At 45.4% G+C, this 18,332-nt stretch overlaps 1 protein-coding gene and 2 pseudogenes across 1 annotated transcript; 1 reads left to right on the top strand and 2 right to left on the bottom strand.

The window, feature by feature from the left end:
- Positions 1-1,664: 1,664 nt before the first annotated feature.
- LOC115690979 (oleosin H2-like) lies at positions 1,665-2,142 on the top strand (annotated as a pseudogene).
- Positions 2,143-2,499: 357 nt separating this feature from the next.
- Positions 2,500-6,139, bottom strand: LOC115693495 (SH3 domain-containing protein C23A1.17-like). The gene is made up of 3 exons (XM_056314620.1): positions 5,801-6,139; positions 4,545-4,778; positions 2,500-4,096 (listed from the first exon to the last, which is right to left on the bottom strand). The coding sequence occupies exons 1-3, from the start codon at positions 6,011-6,013 to the stop codon at positions 2,840-2,842; spliced, it is 1,704 nt and encodes a 567-aa protein (XP_056170595.1). The 5' UTR covers positions 6,014-6,139; the 3' UTR covers positions 2,500-2,839.
- A 1,022-nt stretch (positions 6,140-7,161) lies between these two features.
- Positions 7,162-15,799, bottom strand: LOC115668355 (galactinol--sucrose galactosyltransferase-like; annotated as a pseudogene).
- Between the last annotated feature and the right edge of the window lie 2,533 nt (positions 15,800-18,332).

Raw genomic sequence — 18,332 nt, 5'->3', positions numbered from 1 at the left:
AGCCGAACCTTCTGGACCTTCTCAACGCCTTTGTAAATTTTGATGAGAGTATCCCATGCTTCCTTCGCCGTCTTCGAATTCACCACTTTTTCAAAGATTGACGAATCTATCGCTTGAAAGATGTAAAAGAGAGCCTTACGATCTTTCTTACGATTTTCTTTTATCGTCCTCTGCTCCTCCGTTGTCGAATCTGCCGCTGCTTCTGGCTCGACGAATCCTTCTTCGATAATCTCGGTCAGCTCCTGGAATCCGAACAGCACCTCTATCTGGATCTTCCAATGCTCAAAATTCTTCCCATCAAACCTTGGGAGTTGAGGTTGGACATTCCCGGCACTACTCACAGAAGCCATCTGACTCGAGATCTCTCAAAACTTAGACAACTGGCTTTGATACCAAATGTTAGAAGAAAATTTGAAATACTATTGTATTCACTTGTATATAAAAAAAGATTACAAGACGCACATATATATAGGATTAACACACGACTCTACGTTTACTCTAGTCACATGAACAGACACGTCTAGATTCATAACATTAAAGGCTATCTTAAAAGACATAACCTCCTAGGTAACAACTTTCTAGATTCCAAGTATCAAGATGAACTTGGGTTACGAAGAGTCTCCTTGAGATCTGAAAAATCCTTTGCGATTTCCAACAGTGATTGATATGAGCGGCCATAGTAGTGTCTACGACTGAGGAGGGAAAAAAGAAAAAAATTAGACTTTTAATTTATTTAAGTTGATTCTACATCAGAATATATGTGTCAAATGATAATTAGATGAAAGAAAAAAATATGTACACCACGTAGATTGATGACCTGATGAGTAAAAACCACCGAATATTTATTCCTAAGAGAGATTATATGGATTTATACCAAACCTACACCAGCAACCTTCAATATTGTTTACCATGCCACTTGCAATCCAACATGTGATCATGATTGTTTGGCTTACAAAAGTAATCTTTCATAAGTCAACAATATTTTGCATCAGTCAGTACATAAGTATCCGGAAACCCTAAGACTTACCGGAGTATTATGTTTGTTTCGGTTCACTTAAGCTGCTGGATTCGTCGAGCGAGAATAACCACATTTTTCGCATTTTATATTACACCCTTTGCAATTGCGTGAGCGAGGAATTGCCCGCTGTATAAGAGACTAGAAAGAATTTTTATGTAATGGACGTTGTATTGTAGATGTAGAAGAGCAAGCCAATCACTTTTTGATAAAGCGATCGTGTGTCACATTAAATAAATAAATTTGCTTTTAAGCTAGCAAACCTAATCGATTTTCAAATAAAGTGAAGTCTTCATATCACGTTATATAAACAAAGAGAAATTGCCACACAGAAAACACAACAGTGTTGAAGTCCCCGTCAAATATAGAGTCCCACTCCTCTCTCAAAGAAAAGAAACAAATCGTCTTTATAGGAAGATTATCCACACTAGGCTTGGACGACACCATGGACTTGTTTCTCATGCATCCCCCTCGCGCTCTCACACCATTCCACGTGTCAAAAACATCCACGTGTCCACTTCTCCACCCTCCTTAAAATGTTCAACCACGCTCTCTCGCCTCTTCTGCGTACTAATCTTCTGCATCGGACTATCACTCTCACTACTTGATCAACTCTGTCGAAACACCTCCTAGCACCACCGGCAACCAAATGGTGGAGCACCACCAGCCGCAGCAGCTCCAGTTCCGCCCTCACCGCCAGCAACCCCTGGCCGCCTCGACCCAGATGCTCTGGGGACCTCTTCTCCGAGAGGGGCCCCTCGACCGCCCAGGTCCTCACGGTCGTCACGCTCGTCCCGCTCGGCGGTGTCCTCCTCCTACTGGCGGGCCTCACTCTCGCGGGCACCCTCTTCGGGCTCACCGTCGCGGCCCCGCTCTTCATCCTCTTCAGCCTGGTCCTCATCCCCGCAGCATTCGCCATCGGCCTCGCGGCCGCCGGGTTCTTGACGTCGGGGGCGTTTGGGATCGCGGGGCTGGCTTTTTTCACGTGGTTGCTGAGGAGCATGAGGGAGCACCTGCCGGAGCAAGCCGAGCAAGCCCAGCGGAAAACGCTGGACACGGCGGGCCATTTGGGCCAGAGGACCAAGGACATGGACCAGGCCATCCAGGACAAGGCCCACGGCCCGTGAAGCTGTGAGGACGTGAACAAGAGAGCTTATAGAGGTCGTCGCTTGTCACGGTCGTCTTCTGTGTGAGAAGTGGACAAGAGAGATGATGATGCTTCACTTTGGGATTTGTTTATGCGAGCATGTAATCGAATGAATATGACTTTACTGCGGCCGAGTTCTGCTACATTAAGGTGACATGAACATATGCTTGCTCTCAACTCTTATATTCTCCGTTAAAAACCCGAATTCGCGGAGCAGATTGGTGAACTAACTCGAAGAATCCTCAAATCAGAACACACGGTTCGATTTCAACCTTCCATTCAGAAAAAAACAGTCGCAGACGATATACTGTTCCACACACTCGGCAAAACACGCCCATTCACAGAACAAGAATATCGTAAATACCAGTATGCGTTTCATGTTTAACTGACACTTAGGGAGAGAGAGAGATGTAGCTAGTTTGATAGGTTTCATACGATCAGAAACTGAGAGTTTGTCACACCAAGCATATAATATATACCAAGCTTATAATATATACATTATGTGCATCATGTTCTTCACCAGCAAAAACTAGAAGCTCCACCAACCATATAATATATACATCATGTGCATCATGTTCTTCACCAGCAAAAACTAGAAGCTCCGCAACATTTAACAGTCACCCACATGGGAAGGCAAAAGATGGTGAACAGAGCATGTCGTTGCTTCAACCTGCGACTTATCCCCGAGACTCCCCAGTGCTCGTCAGAGTGTCTAACAGCAGATTGAGGTCCGCATGCTGCCCTTTTGCTTCCAGCCTATTTGCAGTAGCTCTTACCAAGTCCCTCCTGAACCCCATTGCAACAGCCTTGTCGATGGCATCATCCATCAGCGCCCTATTCCCTTTGGTCTCCCCGGAACTCAATTCAGAACCGATGGGAGAGGCAGTTGGTAAAGCATGCGGCAAAATCCGGGCGACCGGCAATTGCGAGTAGTCATTTCCCGCGCCAGGGGCTGGAGGAGATGAAGTTCTCGCAGATGAATTGCCAGGTCCTGAGTTATACTTTCCTCGAGGATCAACATTGTTGAAATTGGAGCTCCCTCCTGCCGAACTATATCTGCCAAGAAATTCTGAATAAGGCCTACTTGGGGGCTGATCATACGTCTTGCCGAAAGGAGACTGCAACTGATGGGAAGAAATGAAGGGCATCCCTGGAAGCGCATGAATACTTGGGGGATAGTTCTGAGATGGCATGTAAGGAAGCTCGTTGAGGTCATGGGTAGGTTCATGATGTGGCTGGGTAGAAGGTAAATTGTACGGCAGGGGCAAACCAAAATCTTGAGGTGTCGGTGCTGGATTTGATGGAAACTGTAGCGCTGGTGAAGACGGAAGAGGAGGCCCTTGAGGCGCTGGGTGTGAATGAGAAATTAGTGGCTTGTGGTATTTATCGTGAAAATGGGTTTGGGGAGCCACTGCACCATATGGTGGAGGCAGTCTGAAATCTTGAGGTGTCGGTGCTGGTTTTGAGGGATACGGTACTGCTGGTAAAGATGGAAAATAAGGCACTGGAGGCATCGACTGTGAATGAGAAACTAGCGGTGTGTAGTGTTGATGATGGCTGTTCTTTGGAGGTTGAGCGGGTGGTTGGCTATTCAGTTCTGGTTGTGAAACAAAGGGGCTGGTGCTCTGGGCCAATTGGGATGGAAGCTGTGGTGGTGTTCCCAATGGTATTGTAAAAGCATCGGAATGAGGTAGGTTAGTAGACACATATGGAAGCAAAGATGAAAATTGTTGGGAGCAGACAACAGGGACCGGAAGTGGCTCTGTGGATTGTCGAGTCTCGGGAGCTGCTTTCTGCTGTGCCAAGTTTGTCTGAGTAGAATTTTCCTTCTTTTCCTCTCGTGCTTCGCTTTTTAGGATCTGAAGCTTTAAAATTTGCAGCTGAGCATGAGCTATGTCTTCTTTATCTCTCAAATCCCCAGTACAGCTTTGAACCTACAAAATAAAAATATCAAAAGCTTGTTGAGAGTGTACTAAGTCGAGAAACATTAGAACACTCACTGTGCAATAGTTGAGGGAATGTGAAAAGAACTACATTTCAGTACAATATTAGCAATTTAGTATTGGAAGTAAAAGTAACTGCAAAAACAAAGAACTTCGATATGTTTACAAGAGAGGGATCAGTACTACCGCTACCACTGACACTTCATACGTCTTAAGGAGAGAATTATTAGCATGCTGCATACCAACCGCCAACTATCATTAACTTCCAGCAACATGAATATACATCCAGGTGCAGGAACGATTCCCAAAAAGCTCCGTTACCAAGTTAAAATGACTCACAAAAAAATTCATAGTCCATTGTCCATATTCTATGGTGCTTTTCCAAGCCAGGCACCACAATAATATCGTCACAAATCTGAGACAGCTGAAGTTGAAATACCTCTCTCAGCAGGTTTTCCAGCTCTCTGAGCTTTCCATCAGTTTTCCCATGATTATACTCGAGAGATTCCTTCATATCGTCCACAGCGTTCTCTAGTTGGCGCGTCCTGGTCTCCAGTTGAGACAGTCTTGCGCTGACGCCCTCCACAGCATGAAGTACCTCATCATTGTGCTCCTTCATCTTGCGCTCAATCAAAGAAATCAATGTTTCATTGAAGGAAACTCGCTCCTTCCTCTGTCCAGGTTTGCAAATATAAAAGTTAATCCATCAAGTTTGCAGCGTCGTGTGCTGTAAGGAAGGCATAACTAAAACCATTTCTATCTCTAGCGAGAGATAGATTCATCAACAGCAGAAATAGATGAAATAGAGGGTCAACTTCAGCAAACAATTTAACGAAATAGTCGAGTTCATATTCAGAAAACTCACTGCCGAGAAAATTTTCCGCCACTTAAGTAAGCAACTAGTATCTTGATAACCAACAAGTTTAGCACAAGTGAGAATGCCCAACAGAGTGAGCACATGGCAAGAAAATAGCCAAAGAGTCTCTATGATGCTATCCGAGGCAAAGATATTGTACAGGAACGGAAATTCAGGTATAGTTTCTCCGTAACCGGAAGACTCGAGTCGATGAAGTCAATCTTATCATCTCAGCTTAAGTTTCAAGATCATCCCTTTAGAAGAAGCAGACTTATAGAGGAGGATATCATCACGGCTCGAGGGCACGTCACGGGCAAGTGGCGGAGGCTAGTGATACTGTGATACGCAACCTATCAAGAATTTCATGGCCAAAAAACCAGAGCAACTATCCAAAATTGAGGAACACTTCTGTGATAAGCCTAAGGCGAATCAAGTGTGACAGCATTCCGAGCATTTTCACTCATAGATCAACTTGTGATCGTTCGGTGAGCATCGTGTAAGAGTTTATATGCTCTTGTAACAGGGGACATCTCACTAGCTGTGCTATAATCCTCTCTACTCGCTTTCTCTCTCCCCGATCTTCATGTTCTCATGAATTCCTCTTCACTGTGAATCTCTACTTCTTCAAATCTCTTCTCTCTTCACCCTCCCCTTTCCCTTTCACTCCGAACCATACGCGGGTTCGTGCCGTGATTTGGGACCACTAGAGAGCTCGATCTCGCGATTCGCGAGCAGACAACTCGCGAAGCACCCATTTCCAAGCCGCCAACAGTTCACTGACCACCCAAATAGGGCGTGCTTACAGCAAAGGGGTACGAGGAAAGAAGAGGAGAACGTACTCTGGAGGAAGAAGAAGGCCGCTGCTGCTGCGGCTGCGGCTGCGGCTGCGGCTGCGGCTGCGAGTGCTCAGGGTGGAAGTTGAAGCTGCAGGAGCCGCGCAGCTGGAAGTCGTAGGCGTCGTCGGCGTCGCTGTCGTCGTCGGAGAAGCCGCCGGGCCGGGAGCCGGAGAAGTCCATGGCCGGAGGCTTGCCCCTGTACTCCGACGTCCTCATCGACGGATGGAATCGTCGCCGATCTATATAAAGCGAGGAACGGGAGGGGAGGATCGAGACAAGAACAGTGGTCCTGCGCCAGCTCCTGCTGCTCGAAATTGACCACCTCAACTTTTTTTAGGGTTTCTCGATGCGAGCAATTCGCTGATCCGCGGACGAACGAAGCTTTGGTCTTTCGGTTGGTATGGAGGGAGCCAATCAAGCCGCGTCACGCGTCCCTCCCCAACGAAAGGTTTCGGCTTTCGCGGGACGACGACGACGACGAGTCGGTGATTTTACCGGTGGCTCTAGCCTTCTTTCCTGCTTCCCTTCCCGCCACTTTATACGACGTGGTAAGAACGCAATCCTTTTTTCTTTTTTTCAACTCCCCGTACATGTTCGATTGGTATTCGACGTAACTATTTTGGCAATCAAGGGCGGGTGGCACTTGATCAAACTCTTCAAGAATTTCTAAATTTCGAGACGATGGCTGCTTATCTTCAATGGAAGGAGAAAATGATGGGCTTAGTATGATGCGTGAAAATTCACCCGAGACATCACCTGACCGTTACTACTAAAAGAGCGAGGGAAAAAAAAAACCGGTGAAATTTTATCCGTTATGCATTTCCTCGACTTGCCATTGGGCCGCACACCTTTATTTGTAGCAAAGTCGATTGTTTTAGCCAATTTACCTCCCGGTCATAGGATATGTGAATCTCTTGAGTAATCAGTGAATAAGATTGTTTTTAGCTGTAGAGGGTTATTGTTTGCAAGAATTTTAGTCATTCGTAATGAAAATTAAGCATCACTAAGATGCTTTTTGTAAAGTCTTAACATGAAATGTCATGTCACTTGCACTTGAGCAAATTGAGAACCTTAAAAAAAAGGATTTATTTTTACATTCCCGCTATCTTTTTGTTTTGTCATCCTCAACGAATGACTCGTGATATGGATATTTATGTACTTTCAACAGTAACGTATTCGATGGGAAATATAAATACGCATAGTCATGTTTTCATGAATATTTTTAGATCTGGAATATGTCTTTCAATAGACAAATTCCTTTAAATAAGATAAAAAAATGAACACACACTTTCCCCGCAACAAGCCCTTTGCCAAATAGTAGATTGCTATGAGAACTTCAGGCCACAAAACCATGAAGTGGAATGGCTATGAACTATGATCTTCATTGAAAAAAGAGAGAATTACATGTTGAAGATTCAGAAACCCTTTTGTGTCAAAACACGTATTCAACAACAGGGAGCTCAGAAGATGAGGAGTCCGGCCATGGAACTTCAATCCTCACCATCTTCTCCTCGTACCTAACTTTCACTCCCACCCCATCAATTTTGCAGCTTCTCGGCTCTTCCGACGAATACACCCTCATCTCTCCAGCTCCCCTCACTCCGATCCTCACCGTGTTCTCGTCGAAGCCCAGCAATTGAATTGCTCCGCCGGAGTTGAGCATGTTCGCCAACCCGATGGGCGCGAATTGGACTGATCTCCTTGGCAATACAGTCACGGGCGAAGCCGTCAGGAGCTCGTAGTTGAATGGCTCTAGGGAAATCTCTAGGCTCTCCGAGGACTTCAGGAGCTTAAGCTTCTTTTCCCGGAACATGTACACTGCGAACACATCTGCTCCTCGCACGGGGATAGGATTCTTGGGATTGTTCCATTCAATGTCCTTAGGACTTGCATAGCACGACACAATGCGCGAGAATTCGGACGCACTCTTGTTTCTTCTGGACTTGGGACACCATCCTCCTCCTTGGCAGTTGAACACTCCTATGACTCCCGTGTACTGATTTGGTATGCGCAAGAAAATGTTATTTCAGTGCTAATTTTCGGAGACATCTTTCCGAGAACTCAATAGATGGACCAGAGGCAACTTTCTTTGTTCTTTACCTTGTTGACATTCCAAATCTTGAGCATGGTCTTCCCATCATGTAAAGGGTCTTCAAATAAGCAATCTCTAGTGGGGAGTGCGTAGTACCGGCATCTCAAGATGGACCCGTCTGGCAAAACCAGGCGCTTCAGCAAGTCGAAGTTGTGTTGGCCGACTGAGTCGCTCACGTAGATTGGCCCTCCGGAGATGGTTCGAGAAGCGGCATGGAACTCTGCACACGGATGGGTTGATTGGAACATGTCCCAGTCTGGCTGTATGAAGTTGCCCATCCATAAGCTGTTGTAGGCGCAATGAACCATGTGGCACCCTTGGAGCCAGAATGTCCCATTCGGGTTGCCTGAGGGGTCGGTGCACCAGAAATCGTCGCCTGACTGAATTAAGAAACCAACTCAGCCGATAAACACACAAGAACAATCGAGTTTGTCTCGTGATCGGATCGAACTTGATAGACATACCGACTCGTCCAAGAGATATGGCCTCTGTACCGAGGAACATGAAATCGTTGCAGCGCTCCATGCTCGCAATGACCCGTTTCCTTTGAAATGCTTCCTCACCTAAGCAGTGAGCGCTTTGTAGTAAGCTTTAGCTAGCTTGACCCGGCCTCCAAACTCTTCGCAGAGCATCTCCAGTAACTGAAACCGCAATGGCTAAGATAATTAATACATAGATAAATATCAAGATATAAGCTAAACAAAGATTGATCCATGGGGCATCTGATGGCCAATCGTGTGTAAGTAGGTGATTACTAAGTATAGAATGTGTGGAAGCTATGCAAACCATTAAAGATCAGACAATTATCTCTGCAGAGTGAGTTTGTGAAATCTGGGTGGTAAAAGCATAGGCAGTCATACCAAAATTCAGACGATGAATACGAATTCACAACCCGACCCATGCAGGGTCGGATTATGAGAACTGACATGGTGCAATATGTTGAGTGCAAATGCCAGTTACTTACCTAACAGGCTAACACCAGGAGGAACGCCAAAAAAGAAACTGGAGCCACCGCCCTGTGGACTCATTGCTTTCAACTATACAACCCTGCAGTTGCAATTGCAATTGCAATCGAAATCTCGATTGTACACTCATGTAAAGGGTTTTTCCTTTCATGTTCAATTGAATGGCTCAAGAATTGGAAAAACCGAAGTTGCTCAACTAGCAGTGCAGAACTCATGCCAGTATAACACGGTGGAGACTTACGTCATTATATGAATTGTTGTTCTGCATCTATAAATCGCATTCGTGAGCTAATCTAGTCCATATTTTATTGATGAGGCACTGGTTTTGCAAATTAAATTACGTCCCTCTTCTGTTTGTCACAATAACCGGAAGATCCTAAGGCATAAAGTGGTGACAAAAAGAAAGAAATGAGCATGGAGAAAAAGCAGGATGACTCACGTGGATCACATCAACTTTGACGCCATCAATCCCCACCGACTCGAGGTGGGAGTGAAGCCCCTCGTACATGTCGTGCACCTTCGCCGGCGGGACCAGCCCCACCACGTTGTTCACTATCTTGTCCACCGCCAGATCCTCCATTGTCGTACCCAGCCCTTCCGACAGCCCCGGCTTCACCACCTTCGATTCGGGCATGCCCGGGACACCGGGTCTCAACCCGCCCCAGCAGCCGCACAAGGCGTGCCACACGTACACGTGCTCCACGCTCCTGAACTCTTCCTTAAGGTCCCTAACAAAGGCCCCCATGCCCTTGGCGGAGTCGCCTCTCTTGCTCCGGTAGTCCCTGAACTTGTAGTTCTCTTCGAACTTGATTAGCCGGCACGGCATTTGCTCCCCGGCAGCCGTCCGGTTCATGCCTTCTTGATCAGTGATGGGGTCGTCGTCGTGACAGATGGACTGCCACCTGTCGTCGATCAGGACCATGCCCGGTGGGCACCCGCCCTCCACCAATCCCTTCACGCCTTCCCGCACTCCCTACAAAACAGATGAGACATGTAATATCAGACCCGATCAGTGTAAACATCGGCTTTGTCAAATGAAACACCTTAACAATTACATGAATTTTTACCTGCGGGTGCACCGAAAGGTAAAAGGCGTCCCAGGTGCACCAGCCGAACTTGTCCACGATGGCGGGAGGGGCCTTCTCTTCGAGAAGCCTGAACGTCCCCAAGTGGAACCGGATCTCCCTGATCGCGTCCCTCACGAGCGCGTAGGGGTCGTCGCCGTGATACAGTAAAAATGCAGAAGATGGCTGTGCTTTGCAAGCACCAAAAAGAAACCCAGAAAGGAGAGACACACTGGTTGAAGATGCTTACTGCATTCGTCCATATAATTGAAATTAACAACTTAGCCGTTTTATAGGCTGTACATCAACAGAAGAGATCCCAACAAAAATAGCAACTACTTTGATTCAAAATGGTGAACGTGTGCAGCAACATGCTGCCAACTAAGTCCTGAAAACTAGGACCCACTAAGTAACAGAAACACACGACTAGCTATTAATTGAAAAACATAAAAAAAACAACTTTGACTCTTTCTAACATGCCCTCCCTTAAACTGATACTACAAGTGATCAGTTTAAATGTGTAGAAATAAACTCTCCTTTAATCTGAGGCATCCATCGAACAAACTCCAAGGAGCTTCCTTAACTTCTGAAATGTGGCCATTTTAAGAGGTTTTGTGAACAAATCAGCAACTTGATCTTCACTTCTGCAGAAAACAAGATCAATCACACCATCTTTTGTAAGATCCCTCAACAAATGATACTTCACATCTATATGCTTGCTTCTCCCATGTAGAACTGGATTCTTTGACAATTTGATGGCTGAATTGTTGTCACAGAAAATTGTCGTTGCTTCTTCTAGTTTAAACCGAAGTTCTCCAAGAATCTTCCTTAACCAAATAGCTTGACAAGCACTCGAGGTGGCAGCCACAAACTCAGCCTCAGTGGTCGAAAGAGTAACAATTGGTTGCTTCTTTGAACACCATGAGACAGCCCCTGAACCAAGCATAAACACATAACCAGAAGTACTTTTTCGGTCATCCATATCACCAGCGTAATCACTATCAGTAAAACCAAGCAAATCTAATCTTTCTCCTTTCTTGTAAAATAACCCAAGAGATGATGTCCCTTTCAAATAGCGTAAAATACGCTTTGTAGCCTGAAGGTGTTTTTCGGTGGGACTCTCCATGTATCTACTGATGAGACTAACACCATACATGATGTCAGGCCTTGTTGCTGTTAAGTACATGAGACTTCCCACAATTTGCTTGTACATAGTGCTATTCACTTTCCTTCCACCAGGATCCTTGGTGAGCTTTAATCCAACCTCTATCGGTGTGGCAACTGAATTGCAATCCTTCAACTGAAACTTCTCTAAAATCTCCTGCACATATTTCTTTTGGCAAACAAATGTACCAGCTGCAGATTGATTAACTTCAATGCCTAAGAAATAGTGCATTAACCCAAGATCTGTCATCTCAAATTCATGCATCATGGATTGCTTAAATGTCTCCATCATGGCACCATTATTCCCTGTGTAGATGAGATCATCTACATACAAGCATACAAGAAGTAGTTTCCCACCATGATCAACCTTAATAAACAAAGTATGTTCATAAGGACACTTCGTAAAACTCTCCTTCAAAAAATAAGCTTCAATCCTACTGTACCAAGCTCGAGGAGCTTGCTTTAATCCATATAAAGCCTTCTTTAATTTGTATACTTTATTCTCACAACCAGGCTTCACATATCCAGGAGGTTGGTCAATGAATACCTGTTCTTGGAGATCACCATGTAAAAAGGCAGACTTGACATCTAACTGATGGATAGACCACGATCTCTGAGCTGCTAGCGCAATCACCAATCGAATTGTGTCAAGTCTCGCAACTGGCGCGAACACCTCTTTGTAATCCACTCCGAATTCTTGCCTATAGCCTTTTGCCACCAAACGCGCCTTGTATTTGTCAATGCCACCATCCTTGTTCAGCTTTGTCTTGAAGACCCACTTGACACCAATAGTCTTGTGGCCTTTGGGAAGATTTGTTAAGTCCCAAGTATTGTTTTTCTCAATTGCTTTAATTTCAGCATCCATTGCATCTCTCCACTTTTGATGTTTTACTGCTTCATCAAAAGTAGTTGGACCACTATCTGCAAACTAAGCAAAGCGAGTTAACGGATCTTCACCTTGATCAACTCCAGACACCTCATAATCTCTCATCCATGCTGGCCTTTGTCGGTGACGTTGGGGGCGTTCATCATGTGTTGCAGCAATATCTGAATTGGGCTGCTGCTCCTCCGTTTCAATAGGGTCAGAACTGTTGCGAGCTGAGACCAAATTGTGTTGTTGGTCTTCCTCGCCAATCTCTTCAAAATCAGCTACAATTGGTGCAGCCCCTTCAGCTTGATCATTCCAAAGCCAGAACTTTTCTTCGTCAAATACTACATCACGGCTGATTATAATCTTCTTGGTCACAGGATCATAGAGTTTGTAAGCTTTTGTTTGATCACTTACACCAAGAAAGATGCATTTTACTCCTTTATCGTCAAGCTTTTTCCTTTTTTGATCTGGAACGCGGGCATATGTTATACACCCGAAAATTTTGAAGTAATCAACCGTCGGCCTTCGTCCATTCCAAGCTTCTTCAGGAGTCATATTCAGAACAGCAAGTGTGGGACTTCTGTTCAAGAGATGGACACTCCAATTTACAGCCTCTGGCCAAAACTTCTTCGGAATTCCACTACTTCGTAATAGACTTCGCACCATGTTGAGGATGGTTCGATTCTTCCTCTCACATACACCATTTTGTTGTGGTGTATAGGCTGCAGTAAGTTGCCTACGAATTCCATGCTTCGTACAAAAATCATCAAACTCAAGAGACTTGTACTCTCCTCCACGATCAGTTCGAAGAACTTTGATTGGATTGCCACTTTCTTTTTCGACAAGACTCTTGAAATTCTTAAATGCTTCAAAAGCTTCAGATTTTTCATGCAAGAAATACACCCACACCTTTCGACTAAAATCATCAATGAATGTGATCAGATATCGTTTACCTCCATAAGAAACCGGTGAAATTGGACCGCAAAGATCTGAATGAACCAGCTCAAGCTGCTTTTTTGCCCTCCACGCCTTGCCTTGTGGAAACTGAGCTCGATGTTGTTTACTGACAACACAATCCTCGCAAACTTCTGATGGGATTTTAATAGCAGGGAGTCCCTCCACCATTTGCTTTTGGTATAGTGTCCGCAAACCACCAAAATTAAGATGCCCATATCTAAAATGCCATATCCATGCTTCCTCTTTTAATTTTGCCACGTAACAAGCATGATCAGAATCATGAAGGTAAAGAGGAAACATTCTATTTGATGTCATATCAACTTGAACAAGCAAGTTCTGCTGCTGATCATAAATCTTGCAAACTCCACCTCTAAATACAATTTCATACCCCTTCTCAAGTAATTGGCCAGCACTCATGAGGTTTGTTTTCAATTCAGGAATATAGAAAACATCATTAATGGTCTGCATTTTCCCTCTTGAAGAAATTTGAACAGTACCTTTTCCCACGACTGAAATGGCAGAATCATCTCCAAGCTTCACTTTTGTGCGGTGGGTTTCATCGATAGAAGAAAATGCCTCCTTGTTGCCACACATATGATTACCACAACCAGTGTCAAGGTACCATAAATTTGGTGAAGACATTTCTTTCTCTTGACATGCCATTAGGAGCTTCTCTCCTTCTTCTTCATTTGCTGCAGCAAAATTTGTTGCTTCCACATGTCGACTAAGATTGGTTCGACATTCGAACTTGTAGTGTCCATATTTGTGGCATCTAAAGCATTCAACTTTAGATTTATCTGTTGGTTTTGGCTTGAAACCACCTGAATACCAACCTCGACCTCCACTTCGTGCATCATTAGAAGAAGAGCCTACAATTCTTGGATTGATGTTGCTGTTGCGTTGGTGGAATCCTCTTCCTCTCCCTCTACCATTATTCATTCTTGTTGTTGAAGAATGACGAAAATTAGTAGAGGTCTTCAAGGCTTGTTCTTCCATATCTTGGTGTTGGAGCTTCTGTTCATGAACCAATAAAGAACCTTGCAGTTCATCAATTGAAAGTTCTTCAATATCCTTAGCTTCTTCTATGGCGCAGACAACAAAATTGAATTTTGGCGTCAAGGATCGAAGAATTTTTTCAACAATGGTGACATCCTCCGTCTTGTCACCGTGGATTCGCATCTTATTAACGATTGCCATCGTTCTTGAGAAATAATCTGTGACCGACTCCCCTGATTTTATTCGTAGCGTTTCGAACTCCATACGAAGAGCTTGCAGTTGTTGCCTCTTTGCTCTTGCAGAGCCTTGATACTTCTTTTTCATAGAATCCCATATTTGCTTGGAAGTATCCTTGCAAAGGATTGTCTCCAAGACAGATCTGTCAATGGCCTGAAAGAGATAGTTCTTGGCTTTAAGATCTTTCAACCTAACTACTTCTAGAGCTGTCCGTTGTGCTGCTGTCAATGTGGCTCCTTCTTCCGGTTCAGGAATTCCAGAAGAAACAACTTCCCAAAATTCTTTGGACCTTAGAAAATTTTCCATCAACATGCTCCAATGGTCATAATGACCATCAAAGTGAGGGATTGCCGGTTGGACAAAATTGGAATCTGTGGCCATGATTGCTGCTGGCTCTGATACCACTGATACAGTAAAAATGCAGAAGATGGGCGTGCTTTGCAAGCACCAAAAAGAAACCCGTAAAGGAGAGACACACTGGTTGAAGATGCTTACTGCATTCGTCCATATAATTGAAATTAACAACTTAGCCGTTTTATAGGCTGTACATCAACAGAAGAGATCCCAACAAAAATAGCAACTATTTTGATTCAAAATGGTGAACGTGTGTAGCAACATGCTGCCAACTAAGTCCTGAAAACTAGGACCCACTAAGTAACAGAAACACACGACTAGCTATTAATTGAAAAACATAAAAAAAACAACTTTGACTCTTTCTAACACGCCGAAGTGCATGTAGAGGCAGCTCCGGAACACGGACCGGGCCACGCGGGTCTACCCGCTCTCCACGCAGACGTCCACTTAGTCGTCCGGCCCGGGCTGCAGCGAGGCCCCGAACGGACCCTCCAGGAGCGGCAGCAGCAATACGTAGGGGCGCCCGGAGTCGTTCCGGTCGAGGATCATGAGCTGGGTCTCGTGCTCCGCGTCCCGGCCGTTGGACCCAGCCCAGTGGGTGGTCCACCAGACCTTGAACCGGAATATGCTCATGAACCGGACGCCACGGAGCTTGCCGAGGCTAGCCACATGGCGGCATGGCCTTGAACCCCACGAAGCAGCCAACCGTGACGAGGTCCCCGTCTTTCTCGGCCTTGGCCTTGTTGGAGGAGACCGTGGGTGATGGGGTGGCGATGATGTTGGGAGGGACATGGGTGAGGACCGGGTGGCCGTTGGCGACGAAAGTGGCTCCCTCGAGGGCTATCCAGGACGGCACTCGACCGCCGTCGGCGAGGAGGGCCACGGCGTCCGCCGCGTTCTTGGTCAAGCTTGGAGAAGCCATTGGAAGGAAGATTGAGCTATGGTAGAGCGTGAAACTACGTGTTTTGAGTGCGGAATGAGGGAAGGATCGAGAGTGGAGTTTATATAGAGCGAAAGTTAGGTGGAGTTGGAGGACCCGGCAACGCATTTTCTTTCTGTTTTCTTTTATAAATCGATCACTGTGCAGCAACAGTTCTGGTTTTTGGGATTGATGGGCATGGATGGAGGGCAGAAATTATACGGTGGGAGAAAGAACAATGCACTAGTTGGGGAATGGAGAACTCCTATTTTGCTCAGCTCAGCGACAACTGAAGATCACTGGCTTTGCATTATCTTTCTTTTGCCCTCCTTAATTTGCTAGAAAAATTCTTGGCTCGGAATCGGCAGCATCAAATGCGTATAACAATGTAGAAGTCGTATCTGTACATGCTTTGCCCACTGTGATTCGAGTCCTCGTGGTTGCAGCAAAAGGTTCTTGCATGACGGCAGATGGGAACTGAAACATGCCAAGCGGCGACCTTGGACCGACACGCACCGCGTGTAGACTGTGTTTTCGTGGGTTCTTCTTGTGCAGTTCGACGGGTGGATTCGACCGGTTCTTGACATGTGATAGATCGGATTTGATTTGATTGAATGACACATTAAATAATCAGTATAGTATAGTGGTTCGGTATCTCGGGTGTACTGAAAAGGCGCCCGCATCCGAAGTCGTTACGAAAGACACGGCCGAGTCGCCAAATTCTCAGAAAATGTGTAGATATTACGAGCTTTTAGTGCCACGCTATACACCAACATCGAGTATACTGGATATATAATGGCCAAAGTAACAATAGGGATTTTGTGAAGCTAAATCTCAATAGTGCTTAATCCGTTCCTAAGTAATAATTCTGTCCAGGACAATAAGGGTGCGCATGGTTGTTGGCGAGGCCGAGCCTCGCCGTCGCAACCCACGGTGAGGCTCGGCCTCGCCCAGATCTGGCGAGGCCGAGCCTCGCCGTGGGTCTCGACGGTGAGGTCGGCCTCGCCCAGATCTGGCGAGGCCTAGCCTCGCCGTGGGTCGCGATGGCGAGGTCGGCCTCGTCCAGATCTGGCGAGGCCGAGCCTTGCCGTCACGACCCACGGCGAGGTCGGCTCGCCGTGGGTCGCGATGGCGAGGCTCGGCCTTGCGATCCGGGCGAGGCCGACTCGCCATGACCGACGGCGAGCCGCCTCGCCCGGCGGCGAGGGTCCAACCTCGCCTCGCCGGCAGGGGGACCCCGCTCCGCCGGCGGCGAGGGCCGTGACGCCCTCGCGCCCGGGCGTGGCGGTCGCGGCGACGGCCACAACCCAAGAAGAGCAACACAAAAAGAAGAAAAGAAAAAAAGAAAAAGAAGAAAAAACTGATTCTCAAAATTACGCCGAAATAAGAAGAACTTTTTTTACTTCTTGCTTTCTCTTCCAAAACTGTTTATCGGACAAATATTTGCAAAAAATGTGCCAACAAAAAGTTTACCAAACACATTTCTGTTCCCAAACTATTTCTGAGAACAAAAGAATAGAAATTTTCACTATTTGGCACGTTACCAAATGGGCCCTAAACCACTACGTAACTATGGCAATGAACTCCGTATAATCTAAAACGCTTGCAGCTTCTACTACATCAGAAGAGCTACGAAGGGGGTCCACAAATTGGTAATTTCCGGGAAGAACGCTAAAAGAGAGAGATGCCAATTTCCTTTTGAACTTTATTTGGGTGGTTCATTCTGTGACGTCCAAGTTTCTCGACCTTTCCTTTCTTTTTTCTAGATGTTTCCGAATTGCTTCGCCCCCCCCAATTTCTTTAACCCTTTAGGTGTTTCGTTCACGAGGACGCCCCGAAATTCATGCACCTTCCATTGCACTCTATTTGGAAAAGGCATTGCGTTGCGTAATGAGGAAGACCACTTAGGAATTGGTACGCATTGGTTTCGGATTAAGAACCTGAAAATTAATCTCTCGGTGTCTATTTTCGATTTTTAGAGTCGGCTTGGAATCAAGCAGGCCAATTACAGGATCCATCTAGGTACTGGTGCTGACGTTAAGGAATATGGCTGTTATTGTATGAGAACATATTATGTGAACAATGGTTAAAGTATTGATAATTCTTTTAGACTTCTCAAATACGAAACCCATCTCCAACACATTTATCTTTTTCTTAAACAAAGATTTAATAAAAAAAGAAGACAAAAACTGGTTCCAAACCAACGTTTTTATGGTATGCAATCGAAAACCAAATTGAGCAAGGCCGAATTCCCAATTTTGTTTTCCTAGGACCTATTAGGTTTTCGTGTGCACCTGCCTGGATCCGGTTTGGCAAGGCCGTTTCGGTTCGGTTCGGTTTGATTCGGTTCTCGGATGGAACCATTCCGGCTACTCATCGTCATTACAATTCAACATAACACAACCAAATCTAGAATACATATACAATTCGATTGTGGGGTTAAACTGAATTAATCGTTAATTAAAGAAGTAGCTGACCTTTTAATTGGCTTCTAATGTTGGACATGGTACTTTGATTTGGTTTGTGTAGTAAGTGCACGAGATTAATGCATTCTTTTCACTTTTTATGGACATAAGTTTCCATAGCAGCGTGATGTGTGGACCCCGTCATACCATGCTGGAAGCCACTAGAAATTTCAGTGGCCTCGGAGACAGATCATCATCTCATTACCTACTGCCCATACTAAGTAGCAGTCAAAAAAATATTATTTTATTTTATTTTATTTTTTCTAATTTTAAGATTAAAGTTCTCCTTCACAACTCCACGAACAACGTAGAACTAGAGGTGTAAACGGTTCGATTCGGTTCGATTTTCTTGAAAAACAGAACCGAACCGAACCGTTAAGGGTGCCTCCTTGAACCGAACCAAATAGGAACCGAACCGAATTGGAACCGAACCGATAAACCGATTTGATTC

Source organism: Syzygium oleosum, unplaced genomic scaffold (assembly GCF_021117445.2).
Source record: "Syzygium oleosum isolate NSW1041296 unplaced genomic scaffold, Sole_v2.1 Sole_v2.09, whole genome shotgun sequence".
Lineage (NCBI taxonomy): Eukaryota > Viridiplantae > Streptophyta > Magnoliopsida > Myrtales > Myrtaceae > Syzygium > Syzygium oleosum.
This window is presented reverse-complemented; position numbering and strand designations above follow the sequence as displayed.